Here is a 23,594-nt window from a genome sequence, read left to right on the forward strand (position 1 = left end):
CAAGAGTATAAACCCAAATATATTGTTAATTGACTAAAGAATGAAGTCCTTAATGCATGAGTTTAAGTACCATTTTTCAGAATGTGACTTCTGAGGTACAATACAAATTTCTGAAAATTTAAAAATGCATCTCCATGAAGGGAAAGAATTGTTCATGATGCTCCTTGAGGACCTAGATAGAAGTCAGGGCATGAAATTGAATATGAGAATATCTACAGAGTTTTTTTTTCCAGTAGTGACATTCATTAAACCATGGAAAGGCCTCACAATGAAAATAGTGGAAAGCCATCGTGTAAGTCATTGCACACAAGAGTGGACAAAATGCTCAAAGACATACTTGTGGAAAGAAATCTACATGGCTTCTGTGATAAAGAACAGAATGAACAGCCCACTAGAGATCTTATTTCTGCCTCTAGGACCCTTATGTGCTGTAATTAAGTATCTTTCTTCTACTGTGAGTATATTCAGGTCACAGTTTTGATGTTATGTTTATAATATCTATTTTTTTCATTTTTAAAAAATGATCCTTAGATTATAAATTGTTAGGTTTGTCTAAAATACATAAATCATATTTCTAGTTAGTATCCTGAGCTCTCTTATGATGGCTGCTTTGGGGAGGAGGCCTAACAAGCAATTGGTATTTAATTCATTTTACCATTCATCTTGAAATGCATATGCCAAACCTTCAGTTAGTAGTCTTGAGTGTAGATAAGAGAGTGATAAGAGAAATTTTCAGGTTTCATTTAGTACTATAATTTCTGTCTTAAAAAATCTTCCCTTTCAACCACTCATAAACACACAATGTCTTTGTATTTTATTGAAAACAATTCTGTTGCTTATGGGCATTTATTAGCTGAAATTTTTCTTCAATGGCAATTTATGAGAAATGGATTAAAAGTAATAATCATACAGCAAAGACATATCTGAGGTTGCACTTTGAAAATAGCCACTTAAGCTATTATAGGCTTATCCTGTAAATGATAAGTGTATACAGATATATTTCATGAACTAAAATATTCAGCTAAGTGGGAATGCATTGTAAATTTCAATCAATGCCTAAAAAACAGCATCCTAAGGCATTATCTTTATATAAATGAAAATATCCCTTTTCATGTGTAAGACTGATTTAAGGGCTGAGGCAGTGGCTCAGTAGATAAAATGCTCGTCTCTCCAGAATCTAGATAAAACCCAAGTGTCACAGAATGAATGTGTGATACCAGTGCTCCTGTTGTGAGATGGGTGCCGAGGCAGAAGACTCTCTAGGAGCTCTCAGAACAGGGAGCTTGGCTTAAGCAGCAGTGGCCAACAAAAGAGACTTGATCCTAAGCAAGGTGCAGAGTCAGCATCAACACCCAAGCTTTTCTTCTCCAGTCCACACTTACAGCATGCCAGTGCAGGCACATACCAGACAGACAGACAGACAGACAGACAGACAGACAGACAGACAGACATGACTGATTTAATTCTAATAAGGCGTTTCTAAGGCACTAAGTAGGACAGGAACATGTAGGCAGGATCTGAAGCACAGGCTATGGAAGAATGCTGCTTATTGGTTAACCCAGGACTGCCTGTCCAAGAACAACACTGTCTACAGTGGGACAGTCCCTCCCTCTTTTTGAGTGGTTAAAAAAATGCTTCCTAGACTGGCTAACTATTAGTCTAATGGAGGCACACTCTCAATTGAGGCCAATATTCTGAAACATCTCTAGTTTGTGTTAAGCTGGTGAAAACCAACCAGCACAAACAGTGTTGTCATAAATAACAACATTCAGTTGCCTTAGAGGCTAGGCTGGGGTGGGGTGGAAAACTTATGAGCATGGTATAAAGGAAACTGTTACTTTGTTTTCTTTCTTTTATTGTGTTTTTCTTCCCTTCCTCCTTTCCTGTGTTCTTCCTTCCTTCCCTTCCCCCATTTCCCTTCTGTCTTCCCTCCTCCTTCCCTCCCTCACTTCTTTCATATTCCTTCCTTCGCATCCTCTTTGTCTCTCTATCCTTCCCCATTCCTCTCTCTCTGATCTCTTGCTCTCTCCTTTATTACTTTCCCCTTCTCTTTCTCTTTCCCTTATTCTGTCTTTGTCTCAGTGTCTCCCTCCTTCTACCCCTTTCTCCCTCCTTTCTTTGGGATAACATAGCACAGATATTCTCTCTCACAGTAGATGCCCTGGGCACTTGCTCTTCTTACTGTACACAGGCAAAGGAACACACAAACTAGAATGGTTTTTGACTTTAAGATATGAAATTAAGAGCACAACTTTAAAAATTTCTCTTCATAGGACTGAAATATATTCATAGAGGTATGAAAATCTAATGAATGTGCCATTCCATTGAGCATCCCAATAGAATTAAACATGATTCATCATTTGTATTATAAATTCTTTCAAAACTTTACGGAGCATTTACATTTACAGACACATGCCATATCTTATTTCATGCAATCCTACCCTGTGCTTGGTACATAGTAATTTTAGAAATGTTCAGTGATTTTCCCAAAGTTTTTTGAACCAACATATGAATTAGTAATAACATCCACTGGGTACCTGCCATGTCTGTCCTAAGTGATGCCATTGTCTCTGAGGCTCCTAGTCTGATGACAGCATGTAGGAGCCATCGTGCGGCCTGTGAGCTCAATGGTGTGCAATGAGCAGCAGCGTGACCTTGGGGATGGTATATGAGAGCACAGGACTAATTCTTCTGCTCTGTTGTCTGTAGCAAGAATTCTTAGCAAGGAAAAAAAGACATTCTTAAGGATCCTGTACATCAAAACCGACTTCAAAATACAGTCTGCAGGTTCTGTTTCCTAAGAGAATCTCATACAGGTTTATGTTCTTGGTATCTGTGTTATAAAGGCCCTCAAATGGTTTTAATAGGAACACTTGTTTATGAATCTCCTTTCGGGATTTGGGACACTGTGCAGCCTCACTGGTCCTCTGCACCTGGAGGCTGTGCTGCCCTGGGTTACTTTCTCTTTAGCCTCAAACCTTCTTGCTTTTATATGTAAATCCTTTGGATAGGTAAGACTATCAACTGTGAGCAGCCATACAAATTTCCTTATTTCTGCTGGGATGGAATAATTCACAGTTATTCCTTTTCTCTTTCATTGGCAGGTTCATTTTCCCTGGGAGACAATTTCCTCTTTCTTCTCTTCTCCCAAACTCTCACTGAGTACAAGGCAGGCTCCAGGTCATATCTGCATCCCCCAAGCCTATGTTAAATCCTGGCATTGGAGAATTCGACTCCAGAAAAAGGATTGTAGAATAAGATAATGAATTATTCAAGAATTAATTTTACATTCCACTGTATGTTCAAAATCAATTAGTAATTTTAATTTCTAAGGAGAGAAATAGTGAGGATTTTGCTGAGCAGAAGACATGTGTGTGAATGGCAGGGCTGTAGTGATTCAAGGAGGAAACTGCACACCAATATGATCTGTTCCATCACTCTGCCAGAAACTGAAAAATTAACACCTCCAAATAACCCTTTAATTTTCACATTGATGCATCCCACAATACACACAATGATACATATGAATATGTATGCTTGTATAAGTTTTGCATAACAAATACCCTTTTGTTTTCTTTTTATGTTGTGTGTTTGTGTGCACATGCATACTTGTGTGTGTGTGCACGCGCGCGCGTGTGTGTGTGCATGTGTGTGTGTGTGTGTGTGTGTGTGTGTGTGTGTGTGTGTGCTACCTGTGTGTAGGCACTAGTAGTGGTCAGAGGAGGATGTTGGATCTCCTGGAACTATTTTCAAACCACTTTGTGCTGCCTGCTGTGGGTGCTGGGACGTGAGTCCCACTCTTCTGAGGAGCAGCCAGTGCTACTGACCCATCTCTGTAGCCCCTTCCTTGCTTTCTGAGACAGGTCTTGAATTTTGGTCATCCTGTCTCCATCTCCCCAGTGCTGGAATTACACAGTATATGCTACTGCATCTGTCTTATAACACACAGTCTTACGGAAGACTCAGAAGAAAGCTGAATGAAGACAGTTGTTCATGCTAATTACAGCATTAAATCAGAAATAGGTAAATGGTGGAAAATTTAAGTTAAAGCTCTGTCTTTCTATTTTGAGTTCCCTTCCGCAATGATTTCTTGGTTAGAATTTTGTATTCATAGTTTTAATTTTCTACAGTTAAAAAAGATTTTTTCCCCAAGTAGGCTATCTCTTGTGGCTGAATGGAATAGTTGTGTATTAATGATTGTTATTTTTATTTGATATGGAGCTATTTAGTGCAGAGACTTAAATACTAGGCTGTTTAGGTATTTCTCCCCTGACAATAATACCTGGTGTAGTCTTGCAGGGAAGAAAGACTGGTGGAGGATCAGAGCAGCATGGCGGCTCTGGGTCCAGTTCCTTTAGAGACCTGGGGAAATGCCAGAGGACCACAGGAGCACTGTGGCTTTGTGCCTTTTTCCTTCAGAGAGCTGGCTTACTTTTGAGCCAAAAGTATATTAAGAACTGTTTGTTCAGTATTTTACAGATTTATATTAGCAATGAACACTTTTCCACAGCTGTGACATCAAGAACCTTTTCAAATCTAAACTTATTGTGAATATTAGAATTTTTTTATTAAAGCTATATTTCAGAGTTATCATTACCAGTTCAAAAGTGACTCAAGGAGAAACAACAGACGTGACAGAGCTGAGTAACATCAGAGCTTTGGGCGCTGGTTTCACCCTGTATAACTGCTTCTTAATACAATCTTACTCTAAATGTGTTGTCAGGGTTTTTTGGGTCTAAGTTTCACTGAGCAGCCTTGGTTTGCGCGCATCCTCAAAATTCACCAACCGTCAGTGTGGTGGTATTCAGAGAAAAGGTATGTTATCATTAAGTCCTAGGGTGCAGCTCTCACTAGGGGAAATATGGAAAGTCATCCCAGAGAGCTGTCTCTCTATTGTTCCCCTCCTGTGAGAATAAAGCTATACACACACACACACACACACACACAAATAAGTGGTCACGGAGTTTCTTAAAGTTTTGCAAAGCTCTTGAGATCCCCTCAAAGCCCCTCTGCAATGAAACTTTTGGACTGCCAGAACCGTGAGTATTTAAGACTCCTGAACATTTCAAGGCTGTCAGTGCTGTACATGAGGAAGGGCAGCTCAGCAGGACCAGGACTGAATCCCGCGTGCTTGGACACTAATTACACAGACTCATGAAAGATCTGGCAGCTCTGTAGTCTGCACTTCTGCTAACATCTGGCTCCTCGTGGCTGCCTGCCCTCCATCATATCCCCAAGTCAGCTCTCATTTCCATTGTCTTCAGTGTCCAAAGAGGCCTAAGCAAGGCAGCTAAGAGCCTCGGCAAAGCCATAGGATTGTAGACCTAAAGACTCTCAGGCCATGGTTTACACAAGTGTTTTTACTTCCTACATCATTGAAAATTGCTTTGTGTCACATTTTTTTCCAAATTCCCAGTTGTAGCTTAGGTAATGGAAGGATGCTCATTAGCCTAGCTAATTAAACACCACAGGCCTTCTTAGAGCAATGTCCTGTGGAAAAATTCTAGCCAGTCCCCACCATGAGAGACCTTTCAACTGTCATAGTCTGATATGCTCATGGGTTCTTATGGCTTAAAAGTGTTAGAAATAAATCTGTGTAATATGTAATGTTGGGGGCCATGGTCACATGTGTGAGTAGTTTAAGTACAGGAGTGAACGTGCCACAAAGCCTATGTGGCAGTCAGAGCACAACCTCAGGTGTCTGTCTCCACCATCCACCTTGTTTGAGAAAGGGTCTCATGTTATTTGCCACTGTACATGTCACACTGGACAGTCTGTCAGTTTCTGGGCTTCTACGGTCTCTCCTCCCATCTTACTGGGATTATAGATTGTCCAAACACATCTGAATTTATGTGGGTTCTGGAAATCCAAAGTCAGGTCTTGAGGCATTCATAACAAGTTGTCATGCTGGTGTGTGTGTGTGGTATATATAATTTTACTGAATTATATGATCAATTAAATACTTTTTAAAAAATATTTAAAAACTCATTCAAGCAGTGGTCATTGCAAATAAGAAATGAAAAGAATGTCCAATTGTGTACCTTTGTTTAGAGGAGGGTGTTTTGGTTTTGCTTTTTAAAACAGTATAGCAGCATTAAAAGAGAGGATGTCAGCGACAAGAAAGGGAGCCTGAGCAGTGAAGGCTCTCACATAATCTTTACACTGAGGGAATCCATGACACAAAAGTTTGGTTTAGTTTTTCTAAGTGGTGAGCATTAACGATCACGCTTCTTATTCTCTGCGTCCCTCAACTCTCCTTTCTATGTTCAAGGAAAGGAGGGTTTGTGGTTAGAATGAGAAAATGCTTTCCACAGCACCAGATTCCTTAGAACCAGAGTGAGTAGAGTCAATTCCCAGATAAGACTCTTAACACCTACTTATAAATCATTTCAGGGTACACTGTCAGCCATTCAAGCTAGGGGAAGCGCTTGCTCCCGTAGAATTGATGCAGAGGTATGAGCAAATATTTTTGATCTTTCTTTAAATCCTTCATTTTTCCATCATAGTTTGCTTCTCTTCCATGTCTACAACCTCTGCCCCATTATTCTCTGTACTGGTCGGTCTGAACCAGCACTGAGCAACTCTTGGCTCTCTGCTGCTCCAGAGCTCACCTGCTGAGCACCTCAGGACTCAGTGCCTTCCCACCTTGCCTGCTTTCCTGCCTGCTCCGGAGCTGGAGAGATAAATAGACCCACAGGTTTTAGTGACCTCACAGTTTTCCTAAGAACCTTTGTGTATGACTGTGAATCAATTAGAACCTCCCCACTTTGGAATTTTGTCCTAAAAATGTGTTCAGTTCTAGCTGTAATAGGAAGTCCTGAGCCATGGCACCTTCTTGCTATCCTTTTAGCTTCTTGAATCACTTCTACTGAACTGAATAAAGAAATGGTAAGTGCAAGAGATTCTCAATGTGGAAGGCTGAGTGTCCACATCAATCTGAAACACTTTGAGTTTTCTGACCATTCTGCCACCCTTAACCACCACTGTCTTGCTTGGATGTTCTCCTTCACCTGATGGACACGAACACCCACTTAGGGTAAAGAGACCCATCTTCCTGAACTCTGACAGCCTTTTATGATTTGTGTTTCTCTCCCACAGGACTTCCAATTTCTTCTTATTCAGAGTAAGTCTTCAGAAACAATTGAGAAGTGTGCAACATTAGAAGGAAGTTCACTTCATCATCCTTGTTTGAGATCAAACCTCACTATATAGCCTTAGCTGACCTAGAAATCACTACATACCCCGGGCTGGGTTTACATTAAGACGAGTTCTGCTTTAACCTTCCCAGTGCTGAGATTACATACATCACACTCCCTCATACCTGGCTTCATCATTTAAAAATTTTGTTTTGTTAAATTTATTTAGTTTGTGTGTTTATGTGTGTGTGTTCACACACATACTACAGTGTATATGTGGAGATCAGAGGGCAACTTTGCGCCTGCAGCCAAGTGAGTACAAGTAGTGGAACTCATTCTTGGTAGCAAAAGCCTTTACCCACTGGATCATCTGTCTGACCCTTTTCATCACTCTAAACCTGATATGGTGATCTGTCTTAGGAACATCTTAAAAATGCAAACCACTTTCTATTTTGGCTGACTATCTCTTATTATCTTCATTTTCCTCCTTGCTTTTATGTACTAAAGTGTGAATATGTCAGAAATCAAAGTTGTAGAGAGAAGGTAATATACACAAAAAAGCACAACCATCTAAGAAACACTACAGCTTTCTGGCTTTTAAGGGTGTGAGCCCACTGTTTGCACGTGAGTATAATTAAATATGAGGTAAAGAGGATGCTGGCCTTCACAATGTCATCAAACAGCAGCTCCTTCCAAGCTGGAGATGACTTTGCTCAGCACACAGGAGAGTCATCTGCTCATATGATGAGAAATGCAGTTTATACAGAGTTCTCTGTTTAGGTCTGTACCCATTTTTTATTGAATTATTTGTTATTTTGATGACCAATTTTTTGAGTTCTTTGTATATTTTGGAGATCAACCCTCTGTTCAATGTGGGATTGATGAAGATCTTTTCCCATTCTGGAGGCTGTCGTTTTGTCTTGTTGATCATGTTCTTTGCTTCGCAGAAGCTTCTCAGTTTCAGGAAGTCTCATTTATTAATTGTTTCTCTCAGTGTCTGTGCTACTGGGGTTATATTTAGGAAGTGTTCTCCTGAGTCAATGAATTCAAGTGTACTTTCCATTTTCTGTCCTATGCTTTTACAGCATCTAATGAGATTATCATGTGGTTTTTATTTTTCAGTTTCTTTATATGGTGGATTACATTGACAGATTTTTGTGTTTTGAATCATTCCTGCATTTCTGAAATGAAGCCTCCTTGATAATTGTGGATGATTTTTCTGATGTGTCCTTGGAATCGATTTGTCAGTATTTTATTGAGTATTTTGGTACCAATGTTTATGAGTGAGATTAGTCTGTATTTCTCTTTTCTAGTAATATCTTTATTATCAGGGTAATTGTAGTCTCATAAAAAGAGTTTGGCAATGTTCCTTCTGTTTCTATTATGTGGAACAATTTGGAGTATTGGTATTAGTTCTTCTTTGAAAGTCATGTAAAATTCTGTGTTGAAACCACCTAGTCCTGGGCTTTTTTGTTTTGTTTTGTTCTGTTTTGTTTGGAAGACTTTTGATATATATTCCTATTTTTTTGTTTGTTTTTTTTGAGGCAGGGTTTCTCTGTGGCTTTAGGAGCCTGTACTGGAACTAGCTCTTGTAGGCCATGCTGGCCTCGAACTCGCAGAGATCCGCCTGCCTCTGCCTCCCGAGTACTCCTGTGCTTCACCACTGCCCAGCCTGTTTCTATTTCTTTAGCAGTTATAGATCTACTCAATTTGCTTATCTGGTCTTGATTTAATTATAGTAAGTGATATTAATCCAGAAAGTTGTCCATTCCCTTAAAGATTTCCAATTTTGTGGAGTACAAGTTTTTGAAATATGATCTAATGATTCTCTGAATTTCTTCCATGTCTGTTGTTATGTCCCCCTTTTCATTTCAAATTTTGTTTATTTGGATATTTTTTCTCTGCCTTTTGGTTAGTTTGGATAAAGTTTTATCTATTTTATTGATTTTCTTGAAAAACCAACTCTTTGTCTCATTGATTTTTTTGTATTGTTTTCTTTGTTTCTATTTTGTTGATTTCAACTTTCAATTTGATTATTTCCTGCAGTCTAGTTCTCCTTGGTGAGTTTGCTTCTTTTTGTTCTAGAATTTTCAAATGTTCTGTTAACTCACTAGTGTGGGATTTTTCTGGCTTCTTTATGTACTCATTTAGTGCTATGAACTTTCCCCTTAACACTGCTTTCATTGTGTCCCATAAATTTGGTATGTTGTGTGGTCATTTTCATTTAATTTTAGGAAGTCTTTAATTTCTTCCTTGACCCTTGATGGTTCAGGTGAACATTGTTCAATTTCCATGTGTTTGTTGACTTTCTGAAATTAGTGTTGCTGTTGAATTCTAATTTTAAACCATTGTGATCCGATAAGATACATAGGGTTATTTCATATTTTTTGGTATTTGTTGAGGTTTGCTTTGTTATAGAGTATGTGGTCAATTTTGAGAAGGTTCCATGAGGCACTGCAAAAAAGGTGTACTCTTTTATGTTTGGATGGAATGTTCTAAAGATATCTGTTAAGTACATTTGAGTCATAACATCTGTTAGTTTTTTATTTCTCTATTAGTTTTCTGTCTGAAAGATCTGTCCACTGGTGAGACTGGATTGTTAAAGGCTCCTGCTATCAGGGTGTGGGATTTAATGTTTGATTTAAGCTTTAGAAGTGTTTAACATCATTCTTATGTGCAATAGCAATACATTATTATTATTATTATCATTGTTTCCAGGATTGTATGTACAAAAATGATGCACTCTATAAAAGCAGGAGTTTGCTAAATTGACTACTATATACATAGTATTAACCTTCGTATGTGTAACACCTAATAAGAGCACAGTAGACATAAACTTTGCAGTACACTGAAACCAGTGCACAACAGAGAACACCAAGTAATGCTAACAATTTTTTTTTCTCTCACTGACTTGGCTCCTCTCTCCTCTTAGCACTTCCTACCTTTCTCCCTTTCTGCTGCCTCCCACCAGAGGAGCCAGCCTTTTTCTTTAGTTCCTTTCTCCATTAACATTATTTGCCTAGCCATGTCATTGTCAAATTATCTTTCACTCCAAGATTACAGTAGATTTTGTCTTTGTTGGTTATGAACTCTATTATAGTTCTGTTATATATTTATACATTAGGAAAACACTCTGATCCACTCAATGCTCCCATAGAGAAACCTCATTAAAAGTGATCTCTAAAGTTGATGATGTTTTAGGACATTTGAGAGATACTAAATAACATTTTTCCCTATTTATTAAATTCCTGGGGAAGGAGACTGCATGTAAGGTATCTGTCACCTTTGAGGCCAACACAGTTGACTGTGGATTTTGTTATTACTGGGTCTGCCTATGACCGTATACTAGGCTTGTTTTCTGTCACCATTGTTCCATCTTTTGATCATGTTTTAGCATCTGGTTTTTCCTGACCTCATGGTTTAGCTATTTTATCCCCTACAAATACAGAAAAACTTAATATGTGTCCAAATTAGGATGGACCATGGATAAGGGTCAGAATCTTCCTTTTTTGCTCTTTCTTACTTTTTGCAGTTTTAGGGACTGAACCCAGGATTTTGAATATGTAGGCAAGTACCCTATTACTGACTTATAGCTTAGCCGTTAATTTTCTTTCTTTCCTTTCCTTTTTCTTTTTCTCTTCTTCTTCTTTGTCGTCTTCTTCTTCATCATCATCCTCTTCCTCCTCCTCCTCCTCCTCCTCCTCCTCCTCCTCCTCCTCTTCTTCTTCTTCTTCTTCTTCTTCTTCTTATCTCCTTCTTCCCTCCTTCTCCTTTTTTTCCTCCTCCTCCTCCTCCTCCTTCTTCTTCTTTTCAGACTGGGTCTTGCAAAGTTACCCAGTTGGTTTTGAACACACTCTATAGCCCAGGCAGGCTTTGAACTTGTGACCCTCCTAAATAAATTGAATTATAGGTCGGTAATACCAACCAGCTCCACTTCCCTCTTAACTGACAGATGTTAGTTGTGGTTTTCCCTCCCTCCTTGATGCTCTCTACCTTTAGCAGCTGCCACTGAAAACGTTGTTACCACCTAAGGGAAGACACTGCTTCCTGTTCCAGACTTCCCTGTGGTTTAGTGTTTGATTTTATCCCATAGCCTTACCTCATTGCTTCCTAATTGTTCAGATTTTAGTTGTCATTTTACTTCAACTCATTCTTTTTGAACCCCTGGGTAGTCTGAGATCCTCCCCAGCCATTACTCATCACATTCCTCTCTTTTATCTGTCTTTATAGGTCCTTTAAATAATCTCTATAAAAATAGACTTATTTACAAGTTGATTGCCTGTTCTCTCCCAATGCCATGAAGCATACCATAGCTCCAACAGATACCAAACTCTCAAAACTCCATATGTTTGCAGGGAGAAACTAGGGGTAAGAGACTCTTCTACAAATATCACTACTCATGCTTGACAATTCTGGGCAAATTGCCAAATACTTGATGTTCAGCGTGTTCTCAAAGGTTTACCTCTATAAATCATGATGGAATTTTTACAAATTTTAAAGATAAAAGGAATATGTTCTTTTACTCCCTTTGTTTAATAATTCAGCTCAGTGGAGTGTTAAAAAGAATCCAAATACATTGCACAAAATAAAAGAATAAATAAAAATATTACATTAAAATAATTCAGTTTATAATGAGAATTATATGTCTATCTTTCTATTGTTGACATTTTACTGTTTTTTCACAATCTGGAAATTATCAATAAGCAATATTAGCATTTACAAGTTATAACATATAACCTGTATTGTTTAACCAATATTTCCCTCTTCCTTCCCGAGTGCTTCCTCTTTCTCATCTCCTTCTTTCTCCTTCTATATTCAGCTGTTACTTACATGCAATTCTTTGGTTCATTTGAACTTTAATCTCAATGGGAAACTTAATGGGACCACTTAAAGTTAATTCAGTATAGGGCAAAGCTGTTGAGTGACTATTCTGATAAAATTGCTATCTTAAACAATTTTCAAAAGTATTAACAGTGGACTTTAGTACTCTTAATATGTGGCATATACTAAGCTTTATTAACAGAACAAAAGGTTTTGAGTCACTTTCCAATGAACATTCAAACAAAAACATGAAAAATACTATAGTGACAGGATTTAAAGTTCTTAGGTGGGAGGAGTGGAAGGATGGGAGAGAGAGGGGACTGAGATTGGTGTGTAAAACAAGATTGTTTTAAAAGTAAAAAAAATATAGTTCTCCTGTTTATAATCACAGAGAATAAAAATACTTCCTTAAATGAAGAAAGTGAAATATATTCACAGTGCACAAGTGCACACATATATTCCACATTTGCACAAATACACACATACACAGACAGTCTCCACTGTACACATCACACTCATATGTATATGTACTGGCAGGGACTTAAGAGTTCACATGGGTCATGGTTATAGTTTCCATTGCTGTGAAGAGACACCATGACCATGGAAACTCTTATAAAGGAAAACATCCAGTGGGGTGGCTTACAGTTTCATAGGTTTAGTCCATTATCATTGTGGTGGGATAGGGCAGCATCCAGGAAGACATGGTGCTGGAGAGGGATCTGAGAGTAGAGAAGGAGCTATATCTTGACCCCACAGGCATCAGGAAGTGGTCTGAAACACCAGGTGTGGCTTGGGCATATATGATACCTCAAATCCCACCCTGCAGTGACATACTTCCTCCAAGAAAGCCATACCTACTCCAACAAAGCCACATCTTCTGATATTGTCACACCCTATGAGCTTATGGGAGGGGTCTACATTCAAACTACCACATTCTACTCCCTGGCACTCAGAAGCTTGTAACAATATCATAATGCAAAATGCATTTAGTCCAACTTCAAAAGTCCCTGTAGTCTGTCACAGTCTCAACAGTGTTCAAAAGTCCAAAGTTCAAAGTCTCTTCTGTGACCAATGTAATCTCTTAGCTGTGATCCCCTATGTCTTAATTAGGGTTTCTAATGCTGTGAAGAGACACCATGACCACAGCAACTCCTATAAAAGAAAACATTTAATTGTGTAGCTTACATTTTCAGAAGTTTAGTTCATTATCATTATGGTGGGAAATTGCAGTGTGCAGACAGATATGGTGCTGGAGAGTTAGCAGAGAATTCTATATCTTGCATAGGCAACAGGAAGTAAACTGAGACACTGGGCAGTAGTTTGAGAATATATGAGACCCTAAGCCTACCTCCACAGTGACACCCTTCCTCCAAGAAAATATACCTACTCTAACAAAACCATACCTCCCAATAGTGCCACTCTCTATGAGCTCATGGGGCCAATTACATTCCAATTACGACAACATGCCTCCTAATAAGGTAGCAATGCCATTGATGGTGACTATAATAAAGAATATCTCAGTGATTAATATAGTCCATGCAGAATGGTTTATGAAAATTAACTAACTGAATCATCACAACCAAAGTAAGAGCATCACCTTCATTGTGGAGTTGAAGAAACTGAAACCATAAAGGGCAGAGCTGAAATTCACAGTACTGTTTCAGCCTTCTCTGTCCATGAACATTGTGTGCAGTGATATTCTTAGTGGACATTAGAATGCTTTTCCTGATAGTGCATGGCAGTTTTTCATTCCCCCACAAACTGAATTAGTGATGGGTGATCATTTATTTAGATAGTTACATTAAGCATGTGGTCGATGGCATTATTTCTTCCACTTAATTATGTCTCCTCAATGGAATGGAATGAAATGAGGAGAAAGACAGACCAAGGAAGGAGAACCATGTAATTCTTTTATGGGTCACAGTTTCTCAGAGAAGAGTCATTTCTACAAACCGTTTAGAACATGGGATTGTGTAAAATACATATAGGGTAAATGCTTGTATTCCTCTTATCCTCAAAAAGCTAACTGCCATTCATCTGGACGAGACTGATACATAATTAGCAATGGGGAGGATAGTACTCATTACTGAGCACTAAGCAGGCACTGAGAACAGCATTCTTGTCTGTCTAAAATCTGATACCTTAGTGTTACCGGCTGAAAGGCAGAGTGAACATCTTGTTTAACATCACACTATCAGCAGCTGGTGAAACATGCCTCCACTCTCTTTCCCCTGTCTGCTCTGGAGGGGACTATGACGCTGCTGAGAGGAAAGGCAGAAGGCTGAATTCCCAGTACATTAAACAGTGCTTACATGTAAGATTCAACCCTAACCCAAACCACAATACTTCAGTGTCATTAATCAGCCACAATATCATATAATAAAACACTATTAAAATATGAATTGGACTTTCCAAAAGCATATGAAAATTGGCCATGTAGATTTAATTCCAGTATATTGAGTTTTTATATCCCTGAGAATCTATTGCATACAGATTCTAAAGATTGACTCGTGTACCTGAACAGTCACTGAGGTAGGAAGGTAGACACCCTTGATATAAGGATGCTAAGAAAGGTACCACAGCTTCTCCTAACAGCTATTTTCCATTTTCCATGGACATGATGACTTCTTCAAAATAATTCCTATGCCTCAAATATCTGAATGCCTATTATTACTTAAATAATGGGACACAAAACATCTGTGTTCAGCCACATAGCACTGAGGCAGACTTACATCCCACTGAGAGCACCAGCTGTTCAAGTGCTTAGGCTGAACAGCAAGATCTCTTAAAGGGGCTGTGTCTTATACCCAGTCCCTGGGATTACCTGAGGGACTGGGGTTGCTAGGAAATATGTCCAAAATTTTTTTGGGTTTTCTCAGGATTAGACTCCAAATATAGTCAGATTTCCTTTGGACCACCAGCTCCCAAATAATGACACAGTGATTTATTATTAATTGTGAAAGCTTGACCTTAGCTTCTGCTTATTCCAACTTGCTCTTATAACTTAAATTAACCAATTAAAATTAATATACATTCCACAGTGTGAATCAATAGCTCTCCTCTTGCCAGTGATTCTCTCACTTCACACCCCTCCCCAGAGTTCCCATCTCCACCCAGAAGATATCCTCTTCTGCTGAGTCATTGGCCATTCAGCTCTTCATTAAGCCAATCAGACAGTGTCTTAGACAGGCAAGGAAGGACAGATACACGTCTTTACACAGTGTGATCAAATATCCCACAACTGTGTATCTCACACTTGGCACTAGGTTTTTTGTTTCTTTCACTGATACTAGAGCTATGTGCTTTGACTATATTGGCTGGTAAGCAGGCCCCCAACATCTTCCTGCCTCTGTCCCCTATCACTATGGTTACAGGTATTCATCAGCGTAGTTGGCTTGCATGTAGATGCTGGGGATCTGAATTCAGGTCCTCATGATTGCAAAGCAAGTAATTTAGTCACAGAGCCATCTCCCCAGACCAAAAGAAATCTCCTAATATCAGTGTTGATAAGGTAGAACAATTTCAGCACAAATACGATCTTGCAGAATAACAACTACAATTAGTTAGGTGTCACAGTGATCATTCTCTAATCAGTGTTAAGTGGTGTACTAGACAGCTGTGGGGGTCCCTTCAAGCATCAGAGTAAACAAACGAAGAGAGGAAGAAAGGAAAACTCAGTACAGCCTGACTTAGTGCTGGTTGTAACTTCTGAAGTCTGATACCAGGTGTCAGGAGCTGCCAAGTACCAGCCTCAGCACTCTCTCGGGGTTCAGGGCAGCACTTCTACAACAAGTGAACACAGCTTGGGAATGGGATCTGACTGATTTAGGCACCGTTTTCATGCAAGTTTCTTTATTCCTTAGGGGACGATAAGTTCAAGGGCATAAGACAGAAGGACAAAGCATCAGACATGAGGGATGAGGCACAAGGGTAAAGGGGTCTAAAAAGGTGAGCCTGTGAGGGCATAAGGCTAAGGGCAAGGGGGAACATGGGAAGAACATAAGGGGTGATCTCCACAGAGTGTTGAAAGGAAGAGATTTAGGTAGGATAGAGTACTTTCACTCAGTCTGCCGAACACAAATGGACTGGACATCGTGAATATAAGTCTTACTAGATAATCATTGTATATATTCTTTCTGTGCTTAAGACGTTTCCGTTTTTTTACATTAAAAGGGGGAAATATGGGATAATCTTTTTGTACACTGTGAAGATTTGTCTATGTTTTACTTCATCTGCCTAAGGCACCTTCTGATTAGTTTAGTAAAGAGCTGAGCGGCCAATAGCTAGGCAGGAAAGGATAGGCTAGACTTCTAGGGAGAGACAGAAACCTGGGGGAAGAAACTGAGAGGCAAAGACTTGTCAGAGAAACTTGGAGGATATTGGACATACAGCATGGAGGATGCTTAATGAGTCATGTGGCAGAATGTAGATTAATGATTAATATAAACCGGTTAATTTAAGAGTTATCTGAAAACAAGCCTAAGCTAAGACCATGCTTTCATACTTAATAAGCAGTATCTGTGTGATTATTTAGGAGCTAACAGTCCAAAGAAAGTCCGTTTACATTATACCCTGTAGGGTTTTGGATGGGTGGTGTGTATTCCCAGAGATCCACCCAAATAATGTAGACTCTGGTCCTGGTTATCCACTAGAACCAGGTAGCAAGATCTTATTGTGGAAGACACCACACACTTTGCTTATAAGGCTTGGAGAAATCCAACCGACACTCACGCGGAAGCTGTCTCTCCTGCTTTCACGGTGCCACAAGGTATTTTTCAGGCTATACTGGAGAAAAGCCAACAGCAGTCTGGCCCAGCTGTGAACTGTACAAACTACAGCAATGACTGATCTGGCAAGAGATGTCTATTGACAAAATAGTGGCTGGATGCTATGAAGGTAATCAGCAGATTTCTAGTTGTATTTAAGGCTTTCACCAAAGGTGGAAGCTCATGCATAGTACTGACCGCGGCTGGGTGGTCATAGACCTTGGAGAGAACTTATTGCTATTATTTTGCTAAAGAGACATAGTATCAAACTGTCTTCTAAATACTTATTTTATATCCATAATGCAGCTTGCTCCGTCTCAAAGGAGCTACCTTTTAGGCCAGGATGACTTAGAGCAAAGACTCAAGATTGGTTACTGTACAGAGAATATGAGGTTGTGGGATTCTCATCCCTAAATGGGACAGATAATCACAACCCTAATCCGTGGAAAAAGTGGTAAACAGATTTTAAAAGTCAGAGTTTGTGGATGACTGCTGCAAATTAACGTCTTCTGGACATGCTAGCCATTTCACTGTGACCTCACAGCAGGGGGGAGGACTGTATAAGAGCTAAACCAGCCAGAATTTTAGATCAGAGAGGAAAGGAGGTCAGAAGGCTCCAGCCTTGAATGAGGAGCTCTTAGCAGTTGGTGGTTACTGGGGAAAGAGACAATTGTTTTTTTCAGTGGTATAGTTCAGAGCAGGTCACCCAGGGTGGTGAGTGATTTAATTACACTATATTTATGCATGAAATTATCAAAGAATAAATAAAGGTTTAAAAAGTAGGGTATAGAAATGAACATAAATCTCCACAAGTACTAAATGAGAAAACACACCTACACACATGTCCACTTACACACATACAATGAATAACAAGTAAAATGAAAAGAGAAGTAAGTTGTCTCTGGTTGTAAAGTGTGTAACTTAACCACACCCAAGGCATTGCAGAAGGCGTATGCATTTGAGCAGCATGCCCAAGGCATTGCAGAAGGCGTTTGCATTTGAACAGCACGCCCAAGGCATTGCAGAAGGCACGTGCATTTGAGCAGCAGTCCTTGACTTTTCAAGGAGAAAAGCTCTTTTGCTGAGCCATTTGGCCCATCACCAACCAAATGTGCCAAGTCCACTTTGACTGGGAACAATAGCTTAAAGAGGATGAAATGGAGAAACTAAACATTCACACTTAATTTCCATGGGTAGCAGGATCACTTAAGTCTGCAATAATCTAAACCACAATGGATGTTTTTTTCTAAATTAAAACTGGAACCAGTGTAAACTCCTGCTAGTTTTTCATTGACTCTGTTCTGGTATAGAAATCACTTAGTGTTTAATAACTCAGAACAATGCAAGAAAACATTGGATGATAAAAACAGCAAGATATCATTCTATTCTAAGCCCAATTCAAACAGAAAAGACAAAACGGATCAAACAAGTTTAGAGTACTCTGTCCTACTTGGCACCCATACTTTATGCTAGACAAATGGAAGAGGAATGAAGATTCATGACCACATGTGACCCAACAGGTAGAACTAACTCTAATGTGGATTCCAGCTTACTATGAGGTTGAATATTTCCAAACACTCATAACCATTTCATGCTGGAAATGACTGCAAGAGGCCTAGGTAGAAGGTAGGTTATACATAAGCGTGAGTATATCTAACAGGATTCAGATTCTTCGGCCCAGAGTAGGACTTATGGTCTTGAAGATGCTTGCTAACGCTCAAGCTCTAGTCAGCAACATGGTTTCTTCTCAACACCGAGGTATTATTTAAGCTAAATTCAGCAGAATTTTAATTCTGTGATAAAATTTATGAACAACTTTTTCAAATCAAAGAGAGAAATATTTTGTTTTCTATTTTAACTCTTAAAACATGTTTAATACACACACATACACACACGCACGCACGCGCGCACACACACACACACACACACAGGCACACACACACACTCCCCACCCATTTAGAAAGATATATTTATCTTGTTTTAGTTGAATTGACCATGGCCCTGAGTTTAACATACTAAATCCAAAATGGTTTTCCTACAAATGAAGGCTTCAAGATTTTGTTCATAGGGAAGGAATAAAACATGAAATAAGGAATTGACTATATTACCCCTCATAGTACTGTATTTAATCACAGAAAATGAACTTTATGCTCTATGAATTCAGTGTCTTTTTAAATCACAGAGCAGTTTAGCTACTCACCACAAATGAATAATAAATTCTGAATCCAGGTTTTGCCACAAAGTAATCATCGGATTTGAAAGTAATTTTAATCTGGTTTGTTCTTGATGTTATTCTTGGAGGGGTTTCCTTGTGGCCACACCACCTTCCTCTAACTACAGTGCTGGTTTCAGAGATATCCTCCACTTCCACAAAATCATACCTAGAAACAAGGGATTTCATTAATGTTTTTACTAAAGTTGATTTCAGAAAAATCACACATCATTTCTTATGACCAACTAACTGAAAACCATAACCTGTACCAATGGTTGTGCAAATCCGAAAGCTTGTGTGGGGAAAGTTTGGCAAGCTTGAAATTCAATCAGTCTACCCAGAGAGAACCCTGATTTCCTCCACTATGACAATTTCAATGTCCTATGTAATTAAAAGCAACTTTCAGAACATGAAGCCACAATGTTTTCTGGAAAAAATAAGTAACTGTAATATGTAACATATTTTAGAGGTAAGTTGAGCTACATGTCCTAATATTCACCATATGAAGATTGCAACCACTTCTCATTGTGAAACAGTTTGCCCACTCAGCATTTCCTTGAGAAGTACATGATTGCCATCTTCATAGATCAAAGGGCCTCTTTTCTTTAAATGTCTTTAGAAAGACCACATGATAACATATGACATTTTTTAGAAAAGAAAGTATATGATGTTAAGTGGCTATGCCTGCTAATCAGTAACTGCTGGTTGCTCACAACAGCAGGTGAATGAGGTCTACATTAACACGGGATCACTCTCAGTGTTAGTCACAGAAACAGGATCCCAGGGCTGGAAAGAACAGCGCTGACCCATTAACTATTGTGTGTCTGTCCATCGTCCTGTACCATTCTACTCCATCCTGGAAAATCCGAGAAGCAACTTCAATGGATGAAAGGCCCGGAAAGTGCACCAGCCTAAGACTCGCTCGGATATTGTCTGGGCCAAAGTCTCAATTTATCTGTGGTTTGCTTTCTGTTATAAGGAAACAGGTATGGGGTCCCCGTTCTGTCTCACCTAAGACACTGGGGCTTCCTAGTGGGAAAGTGAGGAAAGCTCTGGAGTTCTCACCGCAGTTTATGCTAATGATGGGACTATTGGTGATGCCAAGTCATCTGTGAGTTCTCTGACTGTGAAAGCAACTCAGAAAAGCCAAGGCAGGGCTGTGAAGCTCTGGTTCATTGGATGGAGCAGAAGATGGAAGGCCAGGGACCTGCATCTGACATTTAACAACGGGGAAACTTAAGGCATTGAACTCTGAGGCACTGGATGCCAAACCCGGGTGGCTGTGCCAGAAATAAAATTAACTAACTACAGAACCCCTGGCAAGTGGTAGAGAATTGTTCAGAGTGGAGAAAACAAAGCTCCCAAGCTCACATATTTTTGTCTGTGAACATAGACCGCAATTGTTAATTTGATGAGGTTTAGAATCACTGGGATGCAGACCTTGGGGCACATGTGTGGGGAATCGTCTCCATTAGGAACCACTCCCGGGCCTGTGGCCTGGATCGTACACTATCAAGGTTATTCCTCCCCATTTCACAACCGACATTGCCATGTGACCGGCTGCTTGAATTCCCTGCCACATTTGAGCTGCAGCCAAAATGGACTTTTCCGCCGCTAGTTCCCATTGTCAGGCTACTTTAGCATAGTAACCGCAAAGGAAGCTGAGATGGTGCAGACGGATCTACTGCCACGTTCTCACCTCCAGTCTCTTTTAATTGCATTTCATTTAATTTTTGTTTGTTCCTCCCACTTTTTTTGTCTGTTCTCTCTCTCTCTCTCTCTCTCTCTCTCTCTCTCTCTCTCTCTCTCTCTCACACACACACACACACACACACACACATTCACACACACACAGGTTGAAAGACAGAAGATCAGCTTTAGTTTATTTTCTCAGCAAATATTAATTAGTTCTCCATGTGTGTATCTGACTCTGCTTCCTGGTATACATTACCCTGTGTGCTCCTAGAAAATAATGGTCCATACTGTTATTTTCTGGGGAAAACAGCAGCATAATAAAAGCTATCAGCATAATAAAAATGAAACAAAGGACAACCAAGTTGGATGCACCTCTTTTTATTATTCAGAGGAAAATAAACTGTGGAAAAGATTTAGTAGTTCAGGAGTTCATTGGCAATGCAGAATAAATACAACCAGTAAACTACAAAGAAGAAAAAGAAAATTCCCCGGAGGTCTCACACAGGATAATTGAGGGGTAAGATGCTGAAGCCTGAACTTTCTCTAATAAGCATGTTAACGAGGGAGGATCCTTAGCTGACTCTCATCTTCTCCCCTGCTCAGGGAAGAAGAGGACAAGGATCCTAGAGTTGCTCTGCTTCCTTCCCATGTCTAGAGAGGTCCCGGCCTAAGTATCTGTCTCCATTGCCTGTCATGGTTGCAGTGGCCTAACCTCTGGAACAAGCAGGGTCTTGACACTTTGTGCCTGCGGCAGACTTTGGCCTGGGTTACAGTGTGCAGCTCAGGGGACCCGGATTAGATGCATCTACTTTCTCACAAAGGCCTCTCTAGGCCTTGGAAAGTCACAGATGCCCAGTCTATCCTCAGGGAAACATGTAATTGTGATTGATGGTAGTGTATATTTCTGTGGGCCTTCTACAGTGCCAACACAACACTTTTTTTTTTTTTAAAGAAAGACCATTGTTATTGTTGATATAACATTTGTCCCTCTTTTCTTTGTAGGTACAACTGTGACCAGCCACTAAGCTGAAGTGCGATCTTCAGATTGTGAGCCTTTTATTTAGGAAAAGGAAAAGGAACTAATGAGAAATATTTGGGTAATTCCAAACAGTTTAAGAAGAATGTTCGATGTGATGTTTTTAATTCAGTTCCTCCCACTTTGACTAGAACACTGAAAAGCATCATTTTTTCTTACCTACAGATGTCATTTTCTGCTTCCTCTAATCCAAACTGATGGTCAAAGGCCAGTTGTATCCGTGTTTTCTCCTGGGAATGGAGGCGCCATGTGAGGAGCAGGTTCCGGGGGTAGCTGCTGGGGAAGCGAGGACTCTGCAGGTGGCCATGGCCTGTCACCTGGATGCTCTCATCTCTTCTGTACAAGTCTGTGAGGTGATTGCCCTCTGTTAGTAGTCACAACTTGTAGAAATTAGTATGCTGCTCCACTTACAGAAAAGTCAAAACAACAACAACAAAAAGAAAAATTTACAACATGGCATTTCAAAGCACTTTTTGATTTTGTCTAAAGATAGAAGACCAAGTGGTGAACTTGGGTCAACAAAAATCATCCATGTTTCTATTTTGCCTGCTTTCCTAAATGCCTTACAGTTCCTAGTGCCCAGTGCTTTGTAACCTTGGGGCTTTCCTCTCCATTCCCTTGAGAAGCAAACATATCCAATTATCACAGACAAGATTGAAATCAAATGAGAGAACATCATCGAACAGTTCATCTCCTGTCTTTATTTTGTTATATAAAACTATTAACTTCAGTTTGTCAGTATTTCTAGTGGCTATAGGGTTCAATAAACAATGCTGAATGAATTAGTGAGAAAAGATAAATGAAGAGATTCTAATAATATCCAGGGCAACTTATAATTTGTCCAAATAAAAAGTGAGTTTTTTTCTCTGATAAACTCCAAAAATTTCTCATTTGGCTTTCTGGGACATAAACAGATCCCATCCCTGTTGTATTTTATGAAGACTTTATAATAGATAATTTATTTGCTCTCTGTCTTAGGTTCCTGGGAGCAGGTTGCAGACCTGTTCTCCTCAAGCCATTGGGAAGCTAGGAGTATCTTTGTTTTCATGATGGGACACCTGGGACTACATTTAAGTTTATGCTCATAGAGAAGTTTCTGTGGGGTTCTTAGACAGTTTCAGGATGGGCACGAGACACACCAGAGGAACTGTGTGGTGAAAGAAGTATTTAGCGACAGGAAATCAGACTAGACGTGCCAAAATCTAAGGTTGACAGTGGAGCTGGGTATCTACTTCACATTGCCACTGGCTCAGCAAGTCATGCCCGCATAATGAGATCACAGTAAAATCTCGGATCACTCTTGAAGCTTCCTACTTGTAACCCATGCTTCAGCAAGAGCTGACCCAGGAACTTGTGGAACCTTCCAGGACGTATCCTCCGAGTCTTATTATTTCACTCTCCTAATTTTGGTGTCTTAGTATCGAACTTGAAGTATAATATTTTCCTGAGTTACTGAAAATAACTGATGCACAGGGAGTCATACATGCATAGCCAACTGTGCAGCACTGCAGCTGACCTGAGATTTTTCTAAGGGTCTGAAATAAGGGCAGTTTTGGGGGGCCTGTACATTTAATCTGTGAAATAACTAGGGTGGCTATCAAAATTGCAACACTGCATGGTGGATATCATTTGATATGTTTCAGCATTTAGAGTTCTTGACATTTTTGGGGTTTCTGCATTCCACAATAAATAGACTTCCGACCACAGTCTATTTGTATCCCCCCCCACACACACACACAAACAGGCTTTGCGGCCTATAATTCAAGTAAGACTGACTGGGGAAAGGCCTAAAAGGTGGGGCTGCTGAAGCCAGCTGTTACAACTTCTAAAATAGGAGAGAGGGTGATCAACAGGCACTCCTATGAGGAGGTGCAGATCGAAGCTTTCTTTGGAACTCCCTGGATGGCTAATGCATTGCAGCTAGCTAA

The 23,594-nt window shown here is 39.7% G+C and overlaps 1 protein-coding gene across 2 annotated transcripts in view; it reads right to left on the reverse strand.

Annotated features, from left to right (window-relative positions):
- The window catches only part of Pdgfd (platelet derived growth factor D), a 216,450-nt gene that overhangs the window by 64,580 nt on the left and 128,276 nt on the right, over nt 1-23,594 (reverse strand). Inside the window, exons 2-3 of one of the 2 annotated variants that reach the window (XM_048429250.3) lie at nt 21,826-22,012; nt 18,924-19,104 (exon numbers count right to left, since the gene is read on the reverse strand). In XM_048429250.3, coding sequence (XP_048285207.1) covers nt 18,924-19,104; nt 21,826-22,012 — 368 coding nt within the window. Of the gene's footprint in view, nt 1-18,923; nt 19,105-21,825; nt 22,031-23,594 lie in introns of both variants that reach the window. The other variant, XM_048429249.3, reaches the window with a different exon arrangement.

This window comes from Myodes glareolus, chromosome 4 (genome assembly GCF_982192425.1).
Source record: "Myodes glareolus chromosome 4, mMyoGla1.1, whole genome shotgun sequence".
Classification (NCBI taxonomy): Eukaryota; Metazoa; Chordata; class Mammalia; order Rodentia; family Cricetidae; genus Myodes; species Myodes glareolus.